Below are 24735 nucleotides of genomic sequence, written 5' to 3' on the forward strand. Positions count from 1 at the left end.
AGGCTGGTCCTCTCACCCGGGCTTAGCGGGCCCCCTATGGGCCTCCATCACACCTTCACACCAAGGCGCTACTCACCCCAAGGAAAGTCCGGCCCAGCCCCTGGTGGGCACAGCCCACACTCCGTAAACTCCCGGCCCCTGCCCACCTCCCGGAGCCCCGTGGACCCGGTGCTGGCCGCTTTCAGCCCCGTCGAGGCCCGGAGGCCCGAAGCCTGCCCCTGATTGGCCGGCTCCGCCACCAGCCGGGATGCTCAGTGGCCGTGCTCCCGAGGGGAGCGCGTTTCCCCCTGGCAACAGCCCGGGAGGCCGTTCATAGGCTGAGGAGATGGATATTCCCAGACTCCGAGGCGGCGGCTGCGCCTGCTGATTGGCTCTGGGAGGCACGAGAGCCGCCCTCGGATTGGTCGGCTGCGGGGGGGGCGCTGTGCGACTGCGCAGAGGCCGACTTTGGAGGAGGCGGAGCTAGGTCCTTCGCCTGCTGTGCAAGCAGTGCGATCGGCCGGTGGCGACAGCAGAAATCGGGGCTGAGGCCTGTCGGGACTTCGGGCTGTAGGTGAGAGTCGGAGAGGTGTGGATGGTTTTCGGCGGGGTGCCGCTGGAAGCCTTGACCGTGCGCTCCGGTGGGGGAGGGGCCGCGGGGTGTTTCTGGAGCGGGGAGTGATCGGCATGTGGCTCGCCCAATGGGAGAAAGGGCTTGTCAAGTGCGTCCTGTGATTGTCCCTTTCCAATCCTGTGTGGCCAATGGGCGTCGGGAGAGGGGGGCGGGTCCTCTGGGCCTTATTTTCTTCTTCCTGCGGCTGGGCCTCCGTCGCCTGCCTGGGCGGCGGGGCCGGGAGGGGCCGAACCTGTGGCGGGTGAGCCTCGGGGCGGGCGGGCTGCAGGTGGTGTCCGTGCTCGGCGCGGTGCCTGTGGGGGCGACTGGAGGGCAGTAGGCGGATGCTGGAGGTGCTGGTGAACAGCCGCCGGCCGTGTGGAGCGGTCAAGTCCCCGGCCTAGCTCTGGGGCTGTCGCTTGCATCATCGAAGTTCATCACGGCCATCGTGCGGGGCAGGGGGCTGGGGTCCCCATTTTGCCCGCGGAGCTCCTGAGGGCTGGTACACGTGCACGGGCAAGGTCACGGCGCAGGTCCGGGACAGTAACTCGTTGCGCAAAGTTTGGACTCGCGAGCCGGTCGGAGCTTTCGCACCCCTTGGGCTTTGTTGCTGGGGTGCGGGAGGGAGGGTGTTTTCGGGGACGGGAGCTTTCCCCAGTGCGAGGCCTGGGGGTGGGGGAGAGGGTGAGCAGCTGAGCTGAGTCTGGGGAAGCAGTTTTTCTGCCGGCTCCGTAGGCTGCGGCGGGCTGGGCATTGTTCTGCTCCCTGGCGTTCGGAGATGAATAGAGCCTGAGGCTGATGAAGCTCCTAGCTGGGAGGCCCCCTTCAGGGTCCCAACCTTGAGTTGATAGACTGGTGCTGCTGTGAAATTTGCAGAAGCTTGAAGCTTGCCTTCCGATTTTTCTTAATCCTCTTTATTGTTATTTTTTTAAGAAAGTGCTGAACGCTGTAGAAGCTTCAGGTCCCTCCGGATTTGGAGCTGCGCTTGAAACCGATCTAGTCCGGGTCGGGGTTAGGGTGTCTGCAGCTTAGTGGACTGTGGGCAGACTTCCTGCTCTGTACACCTGGCATAACAGTAGACCTGCCATGCAAATTGTCTATTATGTTCATGGAAAGCACCTGGCTGGGGGTATGCCTTGGTGTGGCTGTGGCTGGGACAGTTGGTCTTTCCTCCTGTACCTGTCGTTTGCCTATCCGATGCCAAGTTGCTGATCGATGGGAAGTAGTTTTGTCCTTATGGGACATCCAGCTTTCAATGGAGCTCTTGGAGCCAGACTGCTAAGAGTGGGACCGGGACTTGGGGTGGGGGTGGGGGTGGATGGGATTAGAGCTGCCCATTCTTGGAAGTTCAGAGAAGGCAAGAATTTACTAGTTTTGCTTCTGAGCTACCTTCTTTTGGCTGGTTTGGTTGCCTTCTCTAGTTGGTCATCAAGTGAGAGTGGTGCAGCCACTACAATTCCCATTTGAAAATGTGTATTTTGCCTTCTCTCATCAGTGATGAAGCTTGCCCTGTATTGCTAGTTTATTACCTGTTTCATTTTGTCTTTGAGTTCAGGGCACAGTGCCTTTGAACTTGTCTCTAGTTTGTCTTCATTATGGCCTGCAGAAAAGTCACCTGATTCAGGAGAGGTTTTAAAAGTTGCCATGCTGTTCCTTTCAAAGAACTTTTTTAAAACACTGAGGTGTTGTCTGTCATCTTGCAGCCAGGCAGTTTGCCTTTGCCATCCAGAATCCTTGGAAAGGAGCTCATGGCTTTTCAGTTCAGGTTATGGTGTGTTTAGTACTCTGAGAAGTGATTAGAAGGGTGTAAGTAAGAGTAACTTGAAAAGATCAGGGCAGAATGATTGCACCTTTGGATGGGAAACATAGTACAGTGTCTCAGCTGAAAGTCTGTGTGAGATTTGGATACATGCAGTTTGATACATAGATAGATGGAATGTTACTGTATGTATTTCTAGTTCTTTTAAATAACAGAACTGTTAGTGTATGCATTTCTAGTTCATTTAAATAATTCCTAGAGATGCATTCCAGACATGAGGTCTTAATGCTTCAAGATTTCTACATTATCTATTCTTGTTTCATCACGGACAGTCCCAGCACTTGCTTTTTATTTATTTATTGGAAAGGCGTAGTTACTGAGAGGGAGAAAGAGATCTTCCAACCACTGGTTTACTCCCTCAAATAGCAGCAAGGACTAAGGCTGGGCCAAACTGAAGCTAGGTGTAGGAATTTTTTCAGATCTCTTTGGGTGGCAGGGGCTGGAGTACTTAAGCCATATTCTGCTGCTTTCCTAGGAGCTTTAGCTGGGAGCTGGAATCTGAAGTGGAGCAGTCAGGACCAGAGCTGGTGCCCATACAGGATGCCAGTGTCACAGGCAACAGCTTTGCCATTAGGCCACAACACTGGCTCCAGCATTTGCTATTAATTCCACTTCATATACTGTTATACACATAATGTATTTCAGATTTCTGGTTGGCTGAAGTGATTTACAAAGGAGCGAACATGGCTTCTGAGTCAGAAATCCTGAATCCCAGTGCCCGGATCATGACGTTTTATCCAACCATGGAAGAGTTCCGGAACTTCAGTCGCTACATCGCCTATATTGAATCGCAAGGTGCTCACCGGGCTGGGCTAGCCAAGGTAAGGAGCCACAGGCAGCAGCTTCCTGGGGATTTTTCTGAAGGTTGAGTAGCCTTGTTGTCCCATTTGCAAGTTAATTCCCATTGTTAACACCTGATGCTTCTAGAGAGACTTGAGTCCTCACAAAGGGGGAAGGACAAGCTAGCTCTCTGAGCCTGGCTGGCCTTTCTGTCCTTATGCACCTGAGGGGTTGTCCCTCCCCATCTTGTGCCATCTGACTTCTCTCTTTCAGTCTCACCCTGACGGTAATTTGGCTTCCTTTGGGGGCTTTCTTCAAGGCCAACTCCCAGGAGGATTCTGGTCCTTGTTGTTAGAAGTTGGATCTCTGCTTTGTATTCTTTCTACTATGAGCTGGAGTAGTTATTTTTTTCCCAAATCAAAGCAGGCCCTTCCTGTATCTGTCCCAGTCAAGTTGCTGAATCCCTGCAGATGAAGTGGCTGCATTTCTGGAAGGATCCTCAAAAAACGAAAAGGCCAGAGGAAACTTTTCTGCATTGAATTTCTGGCCATTTGCACATGTTCCTTTTTCTCTATATGTATAGTTAAGATTTTATTTTAGCAGAAAAGCAGGTTTGCAAAGAGAAGGAACCAGCAGATGAAAGATCTTTGCCTCCTTTCTATAAATCTGATCTACCTTTCCAATAAAAATAAATCTTTAAAAAGTAAGTAAACAAAACAAAACATTTTTGTTTGAAAGATAGAGTTGGAGATTTTCATCCAGTGGTTCACTCCCCAGATAGCCTGGCTGGGCCTGGTTGAGGCCAGGAGCCTGGAGCTCCATCTGGATCTCCGGCAGAGATGGTAGGAACCCAGTCACCTGGGCCATCCTCCACTGCTTTTCCAGACCACAAGCAGGGAGCTGGAATCGGGCATCCAGGTTTTGAACTGGTGCTCATGTGGGATGCTAATGTTACTGAGAGCTACTTAATCCACTGTGCCACAACACTGGCTTGTATTTTATTTGGTTTTAGAAGATCCTGGGACTGTTAGATTGAGAGACCATCAGTTTTTCAGCCTCTTCTTGGTGTCTACGTAAGACACCGAAGCTGAGAGCGAGCATCATTTGTTACCTTGGGCCATGAGTTGGTGCAGGACTGTGTGTGGGTTAGCATGGCCTGACAGTGGGATTCCTTTATTTAAGTCCAGGTCACTGTTAGGTAAACTTCTGTCAAGCTGTAGGGTGTAGGCTTCCTGAGCTCTCCCCGCCAGCCAGACTTCTCACTTGTCTAGTTCTCGTGTTCCCTACAGGTTGTTCCTCCAAAGGAGTGGAAGCCGCGCACCTCATATGATGACATAGATGATCTGGTCATCCCTGCCCCCATCCAGCAGCTGGTGACAGGGCAGTCTGGTCTCTTCACTCAGTACAACATCCAGAAGAAAGCCATGACCGTCCGCGAGTTCCGCAAGATTGCCAACAGCGACAAGTGAGTGGGGCGGTTTCCTTCTCTGTGCTGGTAACTGGGAGCCCGTGTGGCTGCCTCCCGGACTGCTCCCATTCTGCTCAAGTGTGCTTGCTCCCCTCAGTCTCTTGCTGCCTTCCTGTTCTGTCCGTGTGCGTTTCCTCCTCTAGTTGCTGTGTCCTGTTGTGTGCCCAGAGACGGCACCTTCCTTTCCCACCCCAGGACGACTCTGGTTTGGCCTTCTGTGGATTGCAGAGGACCATGTTGGAGGTGGTTCAGGGAGCTTCACTCGCTGACCAGAAAGTGACTTTCGTAGTGTCCCTGGCTCCTCTTGGTGTCGTTCTGAGTTGGTCATGTTTGAATGCCTCACTGTGGCTGCAGCTGTCATTTCCATTTTGACATTGGCTGAATGGGAGTGAATGAACAGTCTAGGTGTGTTCTGGACTTCTCCATCCCTCGTGTGTCCTGGCTTCTGTGGTTTCAGGAGGCCTGTCGTTGTCAGTCTGTGTTGTGTGATGTTTCTCAGCTTCACAGGGCATGCCTTCCTATTGTTCTCATTGGCAGGCTGCTCCTGCCGAATCTCTCCTCCCACATTTCACCCTCGCTTATTTTTCCCAAGCTTTTTGGTCTTGAGATTTCACCGTGGACGAGCCCAGAACCAGGTCTTACCCCTGTGGTCGTCGTGCTCCCGGAGGTGGCCCTTTGTGCCTTGTCCTCATTGTCACTTGCTCATGCTTTTTCTGCTCTTGGTCTTTTTTGCCTGAATCACATTTCTTTTGGAGATCTAGCTTGATTGACAACTTTGAGAACTTGAGCTGCACCTGGCCTGTGAGCATGGTGTGTCTTGTCTTGCTTTGTGTCATGTCTGACCAGGGCACTGGGGCCAAACCTGTGTGTTTCATTTCTCATGTGGTTCCACCAGAAGCTTCAGGTGTCTGTCAGTTCCTGTCTGCACCTGCTAGGGTTTCTCTCCTTTCAAGATATCTTTTGTGCTTTTCAAGTAATCAGCCCTGAGTTTTGGATTCTTAGCCCTAGATTCCTTTTTTTCATTAAAATTTTTTGATTTATTTTCATTTTATTTGAAGGGTAGAGAGGAATCTCCCTCTTCCTTGCTTCATCCCTCCTCCCTGTGCCCCCTCCCCCCCAAGACCTCAACAACCAGGGCTGGGCCAGGCCACAGCCAGGACCTGGGTCTCCTGTGTGCATGGATCAGAGGTAGAGCACTGTGGCACAATCGTTCCCAACGCTTGTCATGTTTTGTGCTGGTTGGAGTCCTGGCTGCTCCTCTTTGGGTCCAGCTTCCTGCTACTGTGCCTGGGAGGCAGCACAAATCCTAATTTTTTTTTTCTTAGTCCCAAGGTTGGTATTGTGGTACAGCAAATTAAGCCTCTGCTTGCCAAACAATGCCCTGTACTGGCCGCACTCTCAAACCATATCCTGGATCCTCTCCCCTGGGCCTCTTAATTAGAGAGGTCCCCACTTTAGCTTTTTGTCTGTCAACCCGTTTCCCAAATGGCTGCCTGGGTGATATTTTTGAAGGGTATTCCTGGAGCTGGAATTATGGTATAATAGTAGGTTAAAGTTCTGTCTGTAGCAATAACATTCCATATTGGCACCCATTCATGTCCTGGCTGCCATCCTTCCAATCCTATTTCCTGGGGGAAATCCTTGAGAGATGGCCTAAGTCCTTGCTCCCCTGCATCCCTGTGGGAGCCCAGGATGGAGTTCTAGGCTTTTGTCTGCAGCCTGGCCCACTCCTAGCAATTGCTATCCTTTGGGAGTGAACCAGTGAATAGAAATCTGTTCTGCTTCTCTTTGTAACTCTGGCTTTCAAATTAATAGATAAATGTTTAAAATAAAGAAATTCAGTCTTCTGTAAGTCGTTCAACTTTTTTTTTTTTAACATTTTGAAAGGTACTGTACCCCACGCTACAGTGAATTTGAAGAGCTTGAGCGGAAATACTGGAAGAATCTCACATTCAATCCTCCCATTTATGGTGCCGATGTGAACGGTACTCTCTACGAAAAGGTGAGACTCCCTGAGCTGCAGCAAGTGTGCAGTGTGCTCCTGCGCACAGTAGGCACCCAATAGTTGAGTGAATGGCTCCAGGAGCAGCTGACGGTGGGTTTTGCATGTGACTGACTGGATTGCACTTCTCCCACTCTACGTATGAATTGGATGATGTGGTGTTCTTTTCCAGGGCTGTTAGCATAGCCTGTGGGTGGCAGCTGATGAGTTCTTGAAAGGGTGGGATGGATCACAGCCAATGAAATGCGGGAGAGGCAGTGTCGTTTCCGCAAGAAAACAAAAATCCCTGATTAATATGTTACATAGTTAGGCACAGAAATGTACTTAGATTTTTCAGTCTTCAAATGAGGTTCTGTAGCAGAAGCTATTTTAACCAGCATTGGCTTAGGATGTAATGCTTTCTGGCATAAGGAGCGTCCATAAATTTGGCTTAGAGGGAATATTTGAGACAGTCTTTTTTTCCTTTTAAGATTTTCTTTTTAAGCATGGTGTAGTAGGTTAATCCTCTATAGCATCAGCATCCCACTTGGGCTCCTATTTGGGATTCTGCTGTTTAATTTATGATTCAACTCCCTGCTTGTAGTTTGGGAAAACAGTGGAGGATGGCCCAAAAGGATTGGGCACCTACACCCACATGGAAAATCTGGGAGAAATTCCTCACTGCTAGCTTTGGATTGGCTAAGCTCTGGTCATATTGTGGGCATTTAAGGGGTAAGCCAGGGGATGAGAGATCTGTGCCTTTTGTCTGTAAATCTGCCTGTCAAATAAGTCTTAAACATAGATTTATTTTTTGAAAGGCAGAGCAGCATAGAGGGAGGAGAGACATAGAAAGATATGTTCCAACCACTGTTTTGCTCGCTAGATGTTCACAATAGGCAGGACTGGACCATGCCAAAGGTAAGAGCCGGGTACAACATCCAAGTTGTTCACATCAGTGGCAGGGGCTTGAGTCATTATCTGTTGACTCCCAGACATATTAACAGGAAGCTGGATCAGAAGCTGAGCAAATACGACTCAAACCTGCACTTCACAATGGGATGCTGGTATCACATGCCACAGCCTATCCTGTTCCATGCCATAATGCCAGCCCTTTGCGATGCTCCTTGGATGATTAAATAACAACAAAAGAAATACCTCTGTATGGAGTTTAAGGGATTATCGCTCTTTTTTTTTAGATTTATTTATTTTACTTTAAAGAATTACAGAGCGGGAGAGACAGCCTTATCATTGGCTGGTTTACTCCCCAGATGGCTGCAATGACTAGGACTGATCCAGGCCCAAGTCAAGAGCTTCTTTTGCATCTCCCATGTGGGTGCAGGAACCGAAATACTTGAGCCATCCTTTGCTGCTTTTCTAAAGGCATTAGTAGGGAGCTGGATCAGACAGAGTAGTGGAGCAGCCTAGACTTGAACCAGTGGCATATGGGATGCTGGTATCATAGGCAGTAGTTTAACTTGCCTCACTTTGGCCATAGCCCTGAGTGGATTAGCTGTAATGTTTTCTATGAATTGTTTGAAGGAAAAAGTTTAAAGAATGGATTCTGTGTATTGATAACAGTTGTTTGAAGGTAGTGAGAATTCAGCCTGATAGGGATGAATGGCAGGAAATTGCTTTAAGCGTCTGGGATGGGATGGGGGAGCTATGTACAATGTGTAGTAATCTGGATCCTCCTTAGTTGGAGAGCAGGGTTCCCAGCTGACCATTACTAATTGGGAAAAAAGACATTGCAAACGTAAGTTTTATTTATTTGAGAGGCAGAGAGGTGAGGAGAGATGAGAGAGATGAGCCAAATAGACTATCATGGGGCTTCCAACCACTGGTTTACTCCACTGGTTTACTCCCTGAATGCCCACAACAGCCTGGGCTTCACCAGGCTGAAATTGGCAGCCAGATCAACCTTTATGGGGAATGGAAACAAGTAATTTGGGCTGTCATCTGCTGCCTTCCATGTGCATTAGTAGGAAGCTGGATCAGAAATGGATATAGGGGCACTCTGATATAAGAAGAGGTGTCCTAAGCTCTCTGAGAACTGAACCCACTGTATAGCCTTTGTCCAATGTGGCAGTTTACTTGTGACTGCTGTGATGCATGGCCTGGGGCTTTTGTTCATATTCTAATGAAATTTGCCCTGGACTTTAACTTTGCAGCATGTTGATGAGTGGAATATTGGCCGGCTGAAAACGATCCTGGACTTGGTGGAAAAGGAGAGCGGGATCACTATTGAGGGGGTGAATACCCCATACCTGTACTTCGGCATGTGGAAGACGTCCTTTGCATGGCACACCGAAGACATGGACTTGTACAGTATCAACTACCTGCACTTTGGAGAACCCAAGTCCTGGTAAAGTCAGCCTGTGGTCAGCACCTGGCTTCTCATGTCTGAGTAGGGCTGCTCTCCTCCAGCGGCCATAGGGAACCCTGGGGTCAGCAGGCTGGTCCATACAGTGCAAATCAGCTTTCCTGTGATGATGCTGTGGGAGCTCTCTGGGGTAGGGAGGTGGAGAGGGCACAGCACTTAGGACCATTGGTGAGAGATTAAAAGCCAAATCAGCTGCTCTAGGTCCATTTGCTGCTCCAATTTGTTTATTTGCTTTTTTAATTGATTGTTTTTCATGTTAATTTGAAAGGCTGAGTGAGTTACAGAAAGAAGGCGAGACAGGGGGATCTTCCATCCACTGGTTCACTCTCCAAATGTCTACAATGGCTAGAGGTGGGCCAGACCAAAGTCTGTGCAGAGGCCAGAGCTGAGTTGATCTGAAGCCAGGAGCTTCTTCCTGGTCCCGCTTGTGGATGCAGGGTTCCAAGGCTTTGGGTCATCCTTCACTGCTATCCTAGGCCATAAGCAGGGAGCTGAATAGGAAATGGGACAGCCAGGACACGAACTGGTGCCCATATACGATCCTGGCACTTGCAAGGGATTAACCAGTTGAGCTATTGTGCGAGGCCCTAAAATCTGTTTGCTGGAGGTTTTCCTGCCTCCACATGCTTTCCATTCTGTAATCTCTGGGGAGGGGGAACCCTTCTGTGCCTGTAATTACCACATAACTTTGCTGCTTCCTTCTTTGTAGCTTCACTTGTAGATTCTGTAGTTTTCTTTTTCATCACCACTTTTTATTCCAAAATTCCCAGGCAGGGAGTTTCTGTCATTTAGTAAGAGGTTTTCTGGTTCTTAACTCAGATGTAGTCCTCCAAGGACTTCTGCTCTAAGATGTCTGGTACGTGTCAGTCCTTCCGATAACTTTTCGTTTTTTTCAGCACTCCTTTGTTTTGTTGCATGATGAAACTGTATGGGATGGGTTTTTTGTTGTTGTTGTGGAATCTTGAGAGTAGATTTTAAAGGTTAAAAACTGCTAAGATTTTCAGAATGTAAAATTTAAAGAATTTGCAAAAGCTTTCAACATGAAATTTTTTTTTTAAAGATTTATTTATTTTATTACAAAGCCAGATATACAGAGAGGAGGAGAGACAGAGAGGAAGATCTTCCGTCCGATGATTCATTCCCCAAGTGAGCCGCAACGGGTCGATGCGCGCCGATCCAAAGCCGGGAACCAGGAACCTCTTCCGGTCAACATGAAATTTTAGGACTTATTTTTTTCATTCATTTTTGGCTTTTTTTTTTTTTTTTTTTTAAAGATTTTATTGTTATTGGAAAGCAGGATATACAGAGAGGAGGAGAGACAGAGAGGAAGATCTTCCATCCGATGTTTCACTCCCCAAGTGAGCTGCAACGGGCCGGTACGCGCCAATCCGATGCCGGGACCTGGAACCTCTTCTGGGTCTCCCACGCGGGTGCAGGGTCCCAAAGCTTTGGGCCGTCCTCGACTGTTTTCCCAGGCCACAAGCAGGGAGCTGGATGGGAAGTGGAGCTGCCGGGATTAGAACCGGGGCCCATATGGGATCCCGGGGCTTTCAAGGCGAGGACTTTAGCCGCTAGGCCACGCCGCCGGGCCCCCATTTTTTGCTTTTTGAAAGTGTTTCATTTGCCAGAACAAGGGGGTGGGGGTGGACAGGAAAGGAGAGAGAGAGAGAGAGAGAGAGATCTCTTCCATCCACTGGTTCACTCCTCCAATGGCTGTAGCACGCATGGCTGGATCATGCCAAAACCAGATCCTGGAGCTTCATTCAGGTCTCCCACATGAATTGCATGAATTCAGATACATGGGCCATCTCTTGTTCTTGTTGCTTTCCCAGGTGCATTTGCAGGAGTTGGATCCGAGATGAAGCCCTGTACTCAAGGGAATGTTAGCATTAACAGATGGCAGCCTAACCCTGTGTGCCATACCACTGGCCTCTCTGCTACCTGAGTTATCGTCTTCTGCCTCCTAGAATCTCACTAGGAGTATAGATTAGAGGTGGAGTAGTGAGGGGCTGGCTAATCTTCTGCCTGCAAGCACCAGTACTCCATATGTGTGTCACTTCTGAACCCCCTCCCTGCGCAGGGAGGATTGCCCAAAGCCTTAGAACCCTACACCTGCATGGGAGACCTAGAGAAGAATCTTCTGACTTTGGATTGGCTCAGCTCTGGTTGTTTGAGTCATTTGGGGAGTGAACCAGCAGATGGAAAATCTTTCCATCTTTCATTCTCTCTGTAGCCCTGCCTTCCCCCCCCAAAATAATTGTTTTTTTCTTTTTAAAGGAAGTGGAGTAGTTGGTATTTGAACTGGTATGGGATGTAAGTGTCCCTTATGGCAACTTAACCCGTGCACATAAGCAGCAGTTTCTTGGGTGTCTGGACACCCTACAGGTGCATGAGTAATTATTGCGTAATCAGTGTAGTGCTTATGGAGTTGAAGTGAATATACAGACAGTGGGGCTGGGTCTCTAAGTTCTAATCCACCTGTGGCTTTTTCCGTTCTCCATCTATCCTGCTGCCAGTTAAATTTTGCAAGCTCTGCCAGGAGCATTAAGAAAAAATACTGAGGTTGTAGAATGTCATCCTTTTTCCTCTTATTCAAATTTTATTACATGTACAACATTATAAAGGAGAGAAACATTGCGAGCCGTAAATCCTGGCTCTGGGTGAATATTCAATAAATGTCTTATTAAGTGTTGAACTATAGATGAAATAAATTCACTCACCACTGTGTGGGCTCCACCTTGGCGGCTCAAGTTAGTACTCTGTTTCTCCAGATTGGTTTCTAGGGTTGGGAGTTGAGAGGTCTGTTCTCCCCAGGTGTTTGGAGGGTGGGCCCAGCAACTGATGCTCTGTCCTGCTTGCTTGCAGGTACTCTGTCCCACCTGAACATGGAAAGCGACTGGAACGCCTTGCCAAAGGTACTGTGTCTGCCACCTGCCGTGCTCCTGGCTCTCTGTGATCAGGTTCTTATAAGGCCTTTTGTAGGCCTGCAGGTCGGGGTGAGTGGGAGTGAGCCGGAGCAGTGACCTCAGCCCCTCAGCTGCAGGCCAAGCTAGTGCTGTTGAACCTGGTTCCTCTGCCAAAAACCCAGAGTTAAAGTTGTAACTGAACTGTTTTGTGTCCTGGTTCTCTTAACATGTATTCTTCAATAGTAGATTTGTAGTTGTAGAGAGACTTTGCAGGAAGCCTGGGTTGACTGTTTTCATGGTTTCAAAACTAATGTAAGAACAGAGACAGCCAAGGTAGTCTCTCTGCCCTCCTTAGAATTTGATCATCCATGTGATGCCCCACATGGCAGAGAGTTCAGGGGCTCCTTGTACAGAAGCAGAGGATGCCAGGGAGGTCTTGTTGGTGTGTCACCCTTACTGTCTCCAGGAGGGCGCAGGTGTCTGACTCTGAGATTACCAAACTACCATGGAGCCTTGCAGTGACCTAGTCACGTTTTCCAATGAACAGGTTTTTTTCCTGGAAGTGCTCAAAGCTGTGAAGCTTTTCTCCGCCATAAGATGACCCTGATCTCCCCTCTGATGCTGAAGAAGTACGGCATTCCTTTTGACAAGGTGAGCTGGCCATCCATGGGCTTCCAGAGAGACCCGGCTGTGTCCTCACTCAGGCCTGTACTTCGCTGAGTATCAGCTCTCTGCACTTTGACCTTGGGCTGGGGCTTTGCTAAGGAACAGTGATTATTTGGAGGAAGGTTAATTATAGTGCTGGAGTCTGAAACGCCAGGCCTTTGCACGGCAAGCACGAGGCCCCTTGTTTTATGACTTACTCTGAGTTGCTGAGCCAGAGCCCAGGTTCTGGGTGTGTAGACTTGTGCTTGGCGTGCTGCTATTGCAGATCTGTTCTCGTGCAGGTGACTCAAGAAGCTGGAGAGTTTATGATCACCTTCCCTTACGGCTACCACGCTGGCTTTAACCATGGCTTCAACTGCGCTGAGTCCACCAATTTTGCGACCCGTCGGTGGATTGAGTACGGCAAGCAAGCTGTGCTGGTACGTGCCCTCACTTCCTTTCTATAGCCCCGTGACAGAAAGTGTCAGGTTGCCTGACAACCTTTTTGTCAATGTTTAGATGATTTCCTTGAACTGTTTGATCCTGGAGATGTACAAATGTGCCCACACTTGGTGTTGATGAAGACTTTCTTAACACATGTCTGCAGTTTTGAAGCACAGAATGAGGTTCCATGCCCAAGGCCTTCAGGCATTTGAATTACACCCATTCACACCCATTTTTTTGATTTAGCCACTCCAAGATTTTCTCTATTAAGAAGTTACTGCTTATTTTAATTCCAGATCATTCTTAGTCTCCTTTTATTTCACTTGGGCCCTGGTTGGGAAAACTTGGTTGTGTCCTGACTCCCACGGGCCAGGTGCATGCTCACCATCCATGGTCTTGAGTGCATAGTCTCCCTCTAGGCACGCTCATTAGTGCCTGGTGGACTTGCCCAGGTCATTTGGTCTCCATTCCTTCTTTTCCTGTTTCCCTTTGTGGTTACAGACTCCACAAGGACAGTGCCCTCAGCCTGTGGACCCAAATTGTTTGCTTTTAAAACTCCCTGTGCGTTTTTCCACCCCGAGGGAGGAGGAGGGCTCTGGGCCGGGGCAGCAGCCGATGAGGATCACCCACACTCACCTTAGTGCTTCTGGCTCCTGGTAACAGTGCTCCTGCCGAAAGGATATGGTGAAGATCTCCATGGATGTGTTCGTGAGGAAGTTCCAGCCAGAAAGGTATAAACTCTGGAAGGCTGGGAAGGACAGCACCGTCATCGACCACACTCTGCCCACGCCAGAGGCAGCTGAGTTTCTCAAGGAGAGTGACGTGCCCCCACGAGCTGGGCAGCAGGAGTGCCTGGAGGAGGACATGGACACACTGGAGGATGGAGAGGAAGGAGACCTGAAGAGGAGGTAACGCTGCGTGCTTGGGCGGAGCTGGGGAGGGAGGGCTGTGCAGGCAGTCCCTGCAGCCATGGCGAAGGTGCTGCCAAAACGGGGTCTGAGCTCCTGGGGAGGGAGCTGGCTTCTGAGCACAGGTTCCGGAAAATCTCAGGCAGGGAGCTGAGGGCTTTCCTTGTGGCTCTTTGCCAAGAATGGGGCTCCTGGAACAGGCCTGTGGTCTGGGATTTGGAAGGACAGGGCACCCTCTGAGCCAGCGAAGTCTACTTTCCTCACTGTCCCAGCTGCGTACATGGTAGCAGGCAAGACTCAAGAGGGCCACAGGATGGTGTGGTTGACGTGTGTCTGCATCATCTGCTCTGGGCAGGGGGACCTGTGTTCTGAGCGGAGCTTCTCTTGGACCATGTGAGAAAGAGGAGAAACTGAAAATCCCTGTGTGCCAGGCACCCTGTGTACCTCTTCCAACTCTTCCAGTCGGTGTGTCGTGGGGTAGTAATGGCTGTGTTTTCCAGATGGCAGAAGAGGCTTGGCGAGGCCAAGTGTTTGAATAACATTTGGTCCTGAGTTTCACAGCAGGCCTAGCTGGTGCTGCCTAATTATTCACGTTGGCTGTTATGTGGATGAGACTGTCAGTGGATGTTATGTAGGCTCCTAAAGGTCTGCCCTCTCCTTGCAGCCTGGCCAAGCACCGCATAGGGACCAAGCGGCATCGAGTTTGTCTTGAAATACCCCAGGAGGTGAGTCAGAGCGAGCTCTTCCCCAAGGAGGAGCTGAGCTCCGGCCAGTACGAGATGACGGAGTGCCAGGCTGCCCTCGCCCCCGTGAGGCCCACCCACAGCTCTGTGCGGCAGGTGGAGGATGGGCTGACCTTCCCAGGTGAGTCATCAGTGGCGGTGCCTTTCCCAACCCTCACTCAGGACTGCCTGAGAACGAGGCCATGTTGTGTACAGAGATGCAAAATTGGGGAGACACAAGTGTGTGAGTGGTGGCGTGATGAGTGGAAGGAGGACCCAGCTTCAGGCTTTGCCTGGGGAAGGGCTCAGCCCTCTGCCTGCTGAGAAGAGAGGACATGGGAAGTAGCTTCCCAGAGCGTAAGAGCTGTGCTGAGGCAGGCAGGTGCATGTCAGGAGGAGCTCCCTTGGTGATCTGGAGTGAGCTTGAACTTGAATGTTGGAGTGGGGTTGGTGAAGACAATTGTACAGTAGGAAGCAGGGCTGGAGAAACAGGGTGAGATGAGGCAGGGCCACCTGCCATGTCATTATATGAACTTTAGCAAATATGCGATTGCCATGAGATAACGTGCTGCCAGGGTTCCAGAGCGATTCTTGGATCCAGGCACACAGTGTGTGAAGATTGGATCAGGGGGCCTGATGCTGCAGAGAGGGCTCACTTGGATACTTGGGGAGCCATGGAAGCCTTGAGAAAGGGGATCATGTGTCTGAGGCAGCATGTCAGGAGGCTTTGAAGGAGTCTGTGATAATGCCAGGCAGTGCCGTTGGCATGGGTTCTCGGGCAGACTTGGCTGCCCTTGAACAGATTGGTTGCTTTGAGGTGGCCGGGTCTCTGCCAAGCTCAGCCTGTGCCTGCTGCAGGGGACTTCTGTGTGCTACAGAGCATTCTGGGTACCCCCATCTGGATGCAGACTTTTTAACAAAGAAGAGAAGTGGGGGTTTGTGAAGCTGGCAGTCACCTCAGATTACACAGGACCCCATAAGCCACAGACAGGAATGGAAGCCAGGGTTCGCTCCCAGCCCCCTGTGCCTTGTGCACTGTTGACAGTGGCGGGCAGGGACCCGGGCTCCATCTGATGCGTATGTGCACATTTCAGATTACTCGGACTCCACTGATGTCAAATTTGAAGAGCTCAAAAACGTGAAGCTGGAGGAGGAAGATGAGGAGGAGGAACAAGAAGCAGCAGCCTTGGACCTGTCGGTGAATCATCCTGCTTCCTTAGGGGCCCGCCTGGTCTTCTCGGGTTCCATGAAGAAGCCGTCTTCCAGCCTGGGCTCCGGCTCTTCACAGGACTCCATTTCTTCTGATTCCGAGACCAGTGAGCTGCTCTCCTGCCAATTGCAAGGGCAGACAGGCGTTCTCACTGTGCACAGCTCTACCAAGGGAGAAGGCAACATCACTGTGGGAGAGCCATGTGCGAGGAAGAAAGGCGGCACCACTCGGACATTCAGCGAGCGGGAGTTGGCAGAGGTACAGGCTCCCGGGCAGCAGGATCGGGGTAGCTGCAGTCGAAGGGAAAGTGGCAGATATCCCATGCAGGGGCGTTGCATCTGGGGGAATGCCACAGGTCTGGCAGCATGTCCAGCCTGCCCTGCTTGTGTTGAACAGAGAGCCTGGTGGCATTCACTCTTCTGGCTTGTTCTTTGCTGGACTTTCTTGCTGTGTGACAGCATTAGAGCCTCAGGGATAGCAACATATCCCCAGTATGCTGTTTTTTTGTTTGTTGTTTTTTTTTTTTTTTCTTTTCACTTTGGGTGGCCAGGAACAAGAGTGCAGCCCAGATCCTGGAGGCTGGGAATGAGTTAACCTTTGTTAGCCTGAAATTCAGGTGTTGTTTTCACTGATGAATCTTGTCTGCCCTGTGGACTGCCAGGACCCAAACTCCTCCCACTCCTTCCCAATCCCCAGTCTCCCGGTTTGTGCGGGTTAAGTGCAGCCTCTGGGAAGGGGTGATGGCTGATAGGAGATAGTGCAGAAGGTCAGTCCTCTGGCTGCCTCATTCCCTTACCTCTAGTTTGTAGACATTGCTCTCTTGGAAATTTTTGTTAGGAAGTTTCTAATGTACACATAGAATACCATCACAAGGCCCCACAGATGCTCATTCCCTCTCTAATCAGAGGTGTGTGGTCTGTTTCTCTTGTGTTTTTGTTTTTTTTTACTAAAGCACCAGCACCCTGTCCATCATCAGGTTTCCATAGTGTTGCAGGGCCCTTCTTGTGGTAGTTTTGCCTTCTTCTCTGGGCCACTGGGTTCCGTTTCTGAGACTTCGATTTGACCGGGTAGATGTACTTTGCTCTGTGTTACAGTAGTTGTGGGCAATGAACTAACTGCTACTGTGCCTCCTTCTCATTGCCTCTGATTGCTCTGTGTTGTCTTTTTTTTTGTTTGTTTTAAAGATTTATTTATTTTTCATTACAAAGTCAGATATACAGAGAGGAGGAGAGACAGAGGGGAAGATCTTCCATCTGATGTTTCACTCCCCAAGTGAGCCGCAACAGCTGGTGCTTGCCGATCCGAAGCCGGGAACCTGAAACCTCTTCCAGGTCTCCCACGCGGGTGCAGGGTCCCAATGCATTGGTCTGTCCTCAACTGCTTTCCCAGGCCACAAGCAGGGAGCTGGATGGGAAGTGGAGCTGCCGGGATTAGAACCGGCGCCCATATGGGATCCTGGTGCGTTCAAGGCGAGGACTTTAGCCACTAGGCCACGCCGCTGGGCCCGCTCTGTGTTGTCTTAAGGTACCCTGCACAAGAGCACAGGGGATTCAGCTTGGAGACCCACATTGCCTTGCAGCCAGTTGCCAGTGGCACAAAGCATTGAGTTGCCTGTGATAGTCAGACAGCTCACATTGGTCTTCCACCATGTCCTAACTTTTTTTGTGGTCTGTTGGAGTCGCAATCACCAAAACAGCTACAAAGTAGCATGTGCTTGCTCTATAGTAAATGCTTTGTAAGAATTGCTCAGCCTTTGTATGACTGCTGACTTGGAGCCACGTATTGTTGTGGGCTTTTTAGGGAGGAGAGGCAGAGAGCCAGTAGTAACCTATTTTTTCCTTCTTTCTGAGATCTGGACCCAGTTAGATGATGGCTATGAGCATCAGGCACTTGTCGCTTAAAATGATGAAAGAAGGTGGCTTTAAACCTGTGGCAGGTTGGCCTTGCTGCTCTGAAGCTTTCCATCAGACAGATGAACTGCCTCATCCAGGAAGTCCTGGATGTCCCCAGGACCCCTCTAGGGACAAAGCCTTTCCCTCGATGTGGGAACTGACCAGCAGATTCTATTAAAAAAGCACAAGGCAGATTCTATTAAAAAAGTTGCACTGATGGCTGCAGGATGGCGAGAAAGGCCACCTTGTTCAGTTCCTTGCCGAAACCTTATCATTTCTGCATGTGCCTTTTTTTTTTTTTTTAAGATTTGTTTATTTTTATTGGAAAGGCAGATATACAGAGAGGAGGAGAGGCAGAGAGGAAGATCTTCCATCCATTGATTCACTCCCCAAGCAGCTGCAATGACTGGAGCTGCGCTGATCCAAAGCCAGGAGGCAGGAGCTACTTCTGGGTCTCCTATGTGGGTGCAGGGTCCCAAGGCTTTGTGCTGTCCTTGACTGCTTTCTCAGGCCACAGGTAGGGAGCTGGATGGGAAGTGGGGACGTTGGGATTAGAACCAGTGCGCATATGGAATCCCAGCATATGCAAGGCGAGGGCTTTAGCCACTAGGCTACCGTTCTGGGCCCTGCCACATTGCTTATTAGTGTAGGCAAAGGGTAGCAGCCTTCTCCACTCCGTCCCTCCACTGCCAGCTTTCTCTGGCTGGTCTGAGCTTATTTAAAGATGTCCTGGCTGCCCTCTCGCCTCACTGCTCTCTGCCCATGTTCTGTATAGTAGTCATTTATGGTGTTGCTTCTCTGGGCCAGGACGGCTTCCAAGGGGCTCCCAGTCTAGAAGAGCACACCCATGAGCAGATATTTCCAGTACTTTGTGGTAAATGTTGTGCGGGAGTTACTGCTCAGCCTAGTGATGGATGAGTTGGGCAGCTGAGGAGAAGGAAGCATGCGACCAGGCTACAGCTAAGTAGGATTGAGTTAAATGAGATTTGAGAATCTGGGAGAAGACAGTGCTCTGAACGGTGATGCTCAGGTCGAGGAGCAGGTGCGTGGGGGCTGCAGTGGATTAGCTCGTTCCAGGCCTGTGGGCCAACAGGGGCCCTCTGGAGGATGAGGGCAGGAGCTGGAGCTCTGTGCAGGTCTCCCTTGTGGATGGCAGGAGCCCAAGGGATGTCTTCATCACTGTGCCAAATGCTTGCCCTAGTGAAGGGATTTTTAAGCACAGCACTGAGTTTTTAGGAGATCATCCTGTAAGTAATACAAAGATTTTGGGATTCAGGAAAGAAGGAGGCGAAACTAGAAATTGTTATTAGTTAGGTGATTTTCACTTTCCACATCTTTTCTTTCGTTCTTTAAATTTTTAAATGATTAACATGTTATTTTTAAGAGATTTATGTGAAAAACAGTTAGAGAAATGGAGAGATGGAGAGATCCTCTGTCTACTAGCTGACTCTCCAAATGGCCAGAACAGTTGAAGCTTGGCCAGGCAAAAGCCAAAAGCCAGGAGCATCTTCCGGGCCTCCCATATGGGTGGCAGGTCGCCAAGGCCTTGGGACATCTTCTGTTGCTTTCCCAGGCTATTAGCAGGGAGCTGGATGATAAGTAGGGCAGTTAGGACATGAACTGGTGCCCCTATGAGATGTGACAGCTTTGCCTGCTATGACACAATGCTGACCCCTAACATGTTATTTTTATGATTAGATATTTCTGCTTTAGGAAAGAAGGATAAGTACGTGAAATGGAAATGAACTAGGAACCTATTTTTGTAGTGTGGGAGAAGGTCAACAAGGACTGGCAAGGTCGCTGGCGGTGGCAAAGGCGTGGTGACAGCAGTGGACTGGATGAGGAGTGCAGGACTTGGGGCCTGGATGTGGAGTAGTCAGGCTGGAGGGGGAGGCACTGTACTTTCCAGCTTAACTTGGGTGGAGGTGATAAGAACAGTGAAAAGAGGGTTTTTGTGCAGGTCAGGAAGTGTGTTTGGAACCTTGCTTGTGTGGGAAGGCTTGGAGGCGTATACTTAAACACCTGCAGCTTGAGTCAGCAGATGTGTGCTGTGCAGCAATTCCCCCGGTGTGCTTGCAGGTAGAGGCCCAGGCAGGAGAATAGGAAGCAGCTGCCAGAGGAACTAGCAGAGAATATTGTGGGGAAGAGAAAGCATGAAGACCTTGGGAGTCAGGGCCTGGTGTGCCTGTGTGGAAGGGCAGGGGCCTGCCAAGCGGGGGGAAGCTGGAGAGGAGAGGGAGGGCAGTGACTGGGTCCTGGGGCATTGGAGGCAGTGGGCAGTGGGCCTGGAGGCACAGGAGAGGTGATTGCAGGTGAGTTGCTTGGTTTTTCACTTGGTAAACTATGATGACATCGTATTTACATCTGGAACACTTTGTGGCAGTTGAGCACATTCACTTTGCTGTGTGACCAAGCCAGGCCGCAAGGTGATCCTGGGAGAGAGGGGACAGAGCGAGATCCTGCAGGTCTCCCCCTGGAATGGTCAGATATACAGAGAGGAGGAGAGACAAAGAGGAAGATCTTCCATCTGATGATTCACTCCCCAAGTGAGCCGCAACGGGCCGGTGCTGCGCCGAATCGATGCCAGGAACCTGGATCCTCTTCCAGGTCTCCCACACGGGTGCCCCTAGGGTCCCAATGCATTGGGCTGTCCTCAACTGCTTTCCCAGGCCACAAGCAGGGAGCTGGATGGGAAGTGGAGCTGCCGGGATTAGAACCGGCGCCCATATGGGATCCCGGGGCTTTCAAGGTGAGGACTTCAGCCGCTAGGCGCCGCCGGGCCCACCCACTTCCTCTTAACGTCCTTCAGGCCCTCTCTAAAGCAAAGGGTCCAGAGACGTCACTGGATCTGATTCCCTTTTTCCTGTGAAACCTGGGCTACAGTGCTCCACATTGTAGTTACCATGACTGCTGAAGAGGACAAACTTCTATTAGGCTTTGTGTCACCTTCATCCTTTCTGGAGGCACCAGTTTGGCTCCCAGGGCCCTTGAGCTCTCTGTCAATGGGCAATGAGTGGCTGGGAGGGCAGGTTTATTTCAGCAGGAAGCCGGCATCAGTAGCTGCTTTGGGGCCTGGTTGTTGGGGCTTGGAGGCCAAAGCTGAGTCACTTGGCTTCTCTGGAGAGCTCTGAGAGCACTGTGTCTTTATTTGGTAACAGCTCAGCTCCTGAGAACTCCCTTGTGTTCTCTCGCCCCACTTGATTCCCTGCAAGCTGTGATTGGAGCTGCTTGCTGTTGAGTCTGTGTCCACGGCCTTGTCCAGGGCATCCTGGTGAACAGCAACTTCTGTTTAACTGTAGCCCAAGCCACTGCAAGGGCTCTGCTGCACACACTCTTCATAGGAAAGTGAGTTCCCACAAGCTGTGAAAGTGCTTGGTCTCACTGAAGAACAAGCCCCGTTAAGCACCGGCCTGGACTGTGGGACCCATCTGTTCACAGCAGATCCTGGAGCTTCAGCTCACTTCCTGTCAGTGGCCTGGGACACTCTCCTTCATTTTAGAGAGGAGTGGGAGGGGCACTACTTGGCCAGGCTGGCGGAGCTACAAAGCTAGTTGGTTGAATCTGGACTTAGCCAGCACGGTTATATTCCCAGGGAATTTAGGAAGTGGAACATATCCCATGAGAAGGCAGTTCTGCTTGGACGTTTGCTCTCCCTCGGGCTTGGGAGACAGCTTAGTGATCATATGCAGACTTGAGTCTGCATTGCCAAAGCAGCAGACTGTGTGCTGGGTCTATGGGGAGCACTCTCAGTAACAAACACTGGGTAAAGGCATGCATGTGTCAGCCCCGCCCCAGAAGCTACACTTTACCTCCTACCTCCTACTCTGTGTTAGTTTTCTATTTGCTTCTGTTGCAGGTTACTTGAAATTTAGAGGCTTGATGCAACACAAGTTTATTAGGGTTCTTTAGTCAGAAGTCTGAGAGGGCTGCTACAGTGTCAGCAGGGCCGGGTACTTGCCTGGGGGCTCTCTGGGGAGAAATCGCTTGCCTCCAAGTCGTCCTCACCTCTTGGCTTATGGTCCTCTTCTGTCTTCAAGGCAGCAGTAAGCAGATGACTTGCACCATAATGCCACAGCTCTGGGATGCCCTCCCACTTCCCTAACCCTTTATTAAATACCATTCTGATTGCATTGGGTCCACTGGATAATCCGGGATAATCTCCCCGTCTTGAGGTCATCTGATTAGCAGCCTTTGTCATGTTAGCATAATATATTCACAGGGATTAGGACAGGGACATCATTGGGAGACCGATATTCTGTCTGCCAAGTATCCTAATAGCTCCCTTTCATAAGCTTCTTTCTTCCTTGCCTACAAGTAGCCCCTGTCCTTAAATATCATATTGGAGGATATTGCTTACTGTAACTGTACTTTGTTTCTTCCCTTGCTTGTCTCCAATATAGTCTGATGTCTTCATTCTCTTCTTCCTCATTGTTCCTGTCAGAACTTAGTTTGAAAAAATGTCCCGACATCTTCCCACTGCCGTGTCCATGGGCCAGCCCCCTGCTCAGCTCCTCCATGTCTTTCATTACTTGTGGCTCTTCCCCATCTTGCACGCTGTCCCCTTCTTGGCTTTCCAGTTTTCCTTTGACCTGTGTGCTTCTGAGCCTCTTTTTCGTCTCTTTCTTTCTCTGCCCTGGAAGGCTACTTCTTCAGTTGGTTTACCTTCCACTCATCTCTTTAATTCTGAGCCTGAACCTAACACTCTGGAGCATCCCCAACTCAAGCTCTTGCTGCTGCTTTTCCAAACATCTGATCTGAATTTTTTTTTTAAACCACTTCCTGGACATTTACAAATGAAAGACCCAGAGACCTGTACTGTGTGTCCTACATAAGCATCTGTGATGTGATGGGCCTTAAGCCTTGTATCCTCACAGTCCTCACACATGTCCTGCCTGAATGAAGCAGGCTGGAAGTCCCTGCCTCCATGACTCCTCTGTACTTGGCCCTTGTCTTCCTATCCTGCCTGTCACTAAGGTGTCTTCAAAGTGGGAAGTACATGATGATTGCTGGGGTGCAAGGATGAGATAAAAGGAATTTTAATTGTCTTTTCACAGGGGGAGAGAACTCTTCATCTGCTTGTTCAGTCCCCAAAGGCCTGGAACAGCCACTGCTGGACCAGGCTGAATTTAGTGTCACTCTTTCATGTGAGTGGTGGTGGAACTCTTAGCTACTGCTTTACAGGGTGTGTGTATGTTAGTGGGAAGCTGGAATTGGAGGCAAAGCAGGGGCTTGATCCCCAGGCACTCTGATACAGGCTAGCACTTCAAGCCAACAGGAGTCAACCCCTAGGCCCAACATCTCTCCCAGCCCTGTTTGAAAGTGTGCAGTAGTGTATTAGTTTGAATGCAATAGGTATGCATGTTTTATCTATGCAGCACTATGTAAAAAGATGGTCAAGTACTGGCTTGCATTTTGTTTTCTCCTTGGAACCTTTCCTTTAAATGAAATCCTAACTCCTTTACCAAATGCAAATGAAAAGCAGAGCTGTTCTTGTTGGAGAAGAGGTGGGGTGCAGAACCCTTACTGTTTACTCTGATGGAGGGTCCTTGGGGACCCCCTTGAAGTACACTCTGAAAGCATGCAGCCCTTGCTTGGGTGAAACCCATGCCAAGTCTTCTTGGGACTCTGGTAAAATATCCCTGACATCCTCACCTCACAACCCTGTCTTCACCTCTCATACTTTCTCTTCTCGGCAGGCATTTGCACACAATAGGTACTTGGGGGAATAGGCAAAGGGATCCTGAAGCCTGTTGGAAAATCTGCCTCTAGAAAAGCAGGCCCTATTCTACCTGCTCGTGGCCTGCCCATGGCCTTGTGTTTTCCTGACATTCCAAGCATGGTCCCTAAGTTCTGGGTTTCTGCAGTTCCTCAGGCCCAAGTGCCACCACCATACTGTCACTGCTCTGGGCAAGCAAAGACCTTAATTGTTTTGCTTTTGTGAAATGCCCCTCTTCTAGGCCTCATTTCCTCACATAATGGGTTTTGTTAGCCCTGCGTTTCCCGATGTCAGTATAACCAAGATTCAGATGCATTGATTAGTTTCAAGTGAAGTGTTGCTGAGTTAGTCGTGTACATCTTAGGCTTAATTACGTTTGCTCTGGCATTATGATAATGCAATGTGAAATCGGCCTTCCTTCAAAAATTAGGCTTTAATAGTAGACACTCTTCGTCTGTATGATGCTCTTTCTGGCACAGAGGATACTCGGTGGGGGAATAGCAGTGGCAGCCAGTGACCAGGTCTGCACAGGGCAGAAGAAGCAGGCCTGTTCTACTTTGACTGGCTCAGTTGCGTTTCTTCCCCTTTGGGTGTCTTCTTCCTGGCATTTATAACAGGCCCTGATGACCTGCAGTTCCAAGGACAGCTGTGCTGCCACGGGGGCTCTGTGATGCTGTCTCATGCCAGTGAGATGAAGGGACGGAGAGTGGCACTCCATTTAAGCTGGGGTGGGTTTATTTTTAATACATTTGTTTCAAGCCATTGCTGAGAAGGCTAGGAGCCACATTTATTAGGTGCATTAAAAAATTTATGGAAAGGGAGAGTGACAGAGTTGAGAGAGATCTTCCATCCATTGGTTAACTTCACTAATGGCTTAATGGCTGCAGCAGCTTGAGGCTGGGCTAGGCTAAAGCCAAGAGCTTGAACTTCTCTGAGTCTCCCACATGGGTGCAGGGGTCCAGGTAGTTGGTCCATCTCCTGCTGCTTTCCCAGGCATGTTAGCAGTGAGCTGGATTGGAAGCAGAACAGCTGGCACTCGAACCAGGACTCCCATATGGGATGCAGGATGCCAGCATTGAATGTAGTAACTTAACCAGCTGCATTATAATGCCAGTCCTGAGGCACAAATTTTCCCTAAATTTGGCTTTTTCTAAGAGGTGTTTCCTAAGTTTGGTTTTGTATTTCTTGGTATTTCTCCGTGCCCTTCTCTTCTGCTCCATTTTCATTGTCAGGCTAAACTTGTGCTGTGCTTCAACTGAGGCAAGGTCATAT

The 24735-nt window shown here is 49.9% G+C and overlaps 1 protein-coding gene across 4 annotated transcripts in view; it reads left to right on the forward strand.

Annotated features, from left to right (window-relative positions):
* Positions 1–441: 441 nt before the first annotated feature.
* The window catches only part of KDM4A (lysine demethylase 4A), a 42839-nt gene continuing 18545 nt past the window's right edge, over positions 442–24735 (forward strand). The window contains exons 1-11 of one of the 4 annotated variants that reach the window (XM_004591489.3): positions 442–553; positions 3057–3232; positions 4481–4656; positions 6547–6661; positions 8809–9002; positions 11886–11935; positions 12474–12577; positions 12874–13011; positions 13679–13923; positions 14588–14787; positions 15740–16113. In XM_004591489.3, the coding sequence (XP_004591546.2) occupies positions 3095–3232; positions 4481–4656; positions 6547–6661; positions 8809–9002; positions 11886–11935; positions 12474–12577; positions 12874–13011; positions 13679–13923; positions 14588–14787; positions 15740–16113 (1734 nt within the window). In that variant the 5' untranslated portion in view covers positions 442–553; positions 3057–3094. Of the gene's footprint in view, positions 554–767; positions 855–946; positions 1126–3056; positions 3233–4480; positions 4657–6546; positions 6662–8808; positions 9003–11885; positions 11938–12473; positions 12578–12873; positions 13012–13678; positions 13924–14587; positions 14788–15739; positions 16114–24735 lie in introns of those variants that run through there. The other 3 variants (XM_058680065.1, XM_058680059.1, XR_009247509.1) reach the window with 3 other exon arrangements.

The sequence above is a fragment of the Ochotona princeps genome, chromosome 2 (assembly GCF_030435755.1).
Source record: "Ochotona princeps isolate mOchPri1 chromosome 2, mOchPri1.hap1, whole genome shotgun sequence".
In the NCBI taxonomy this organism is placed as follows: Eukaryota; Metazoa; Chordata; class Mammalia; order Lagomorpha; family Ochotonidae; genus Ochotona; species Ochotona princeps.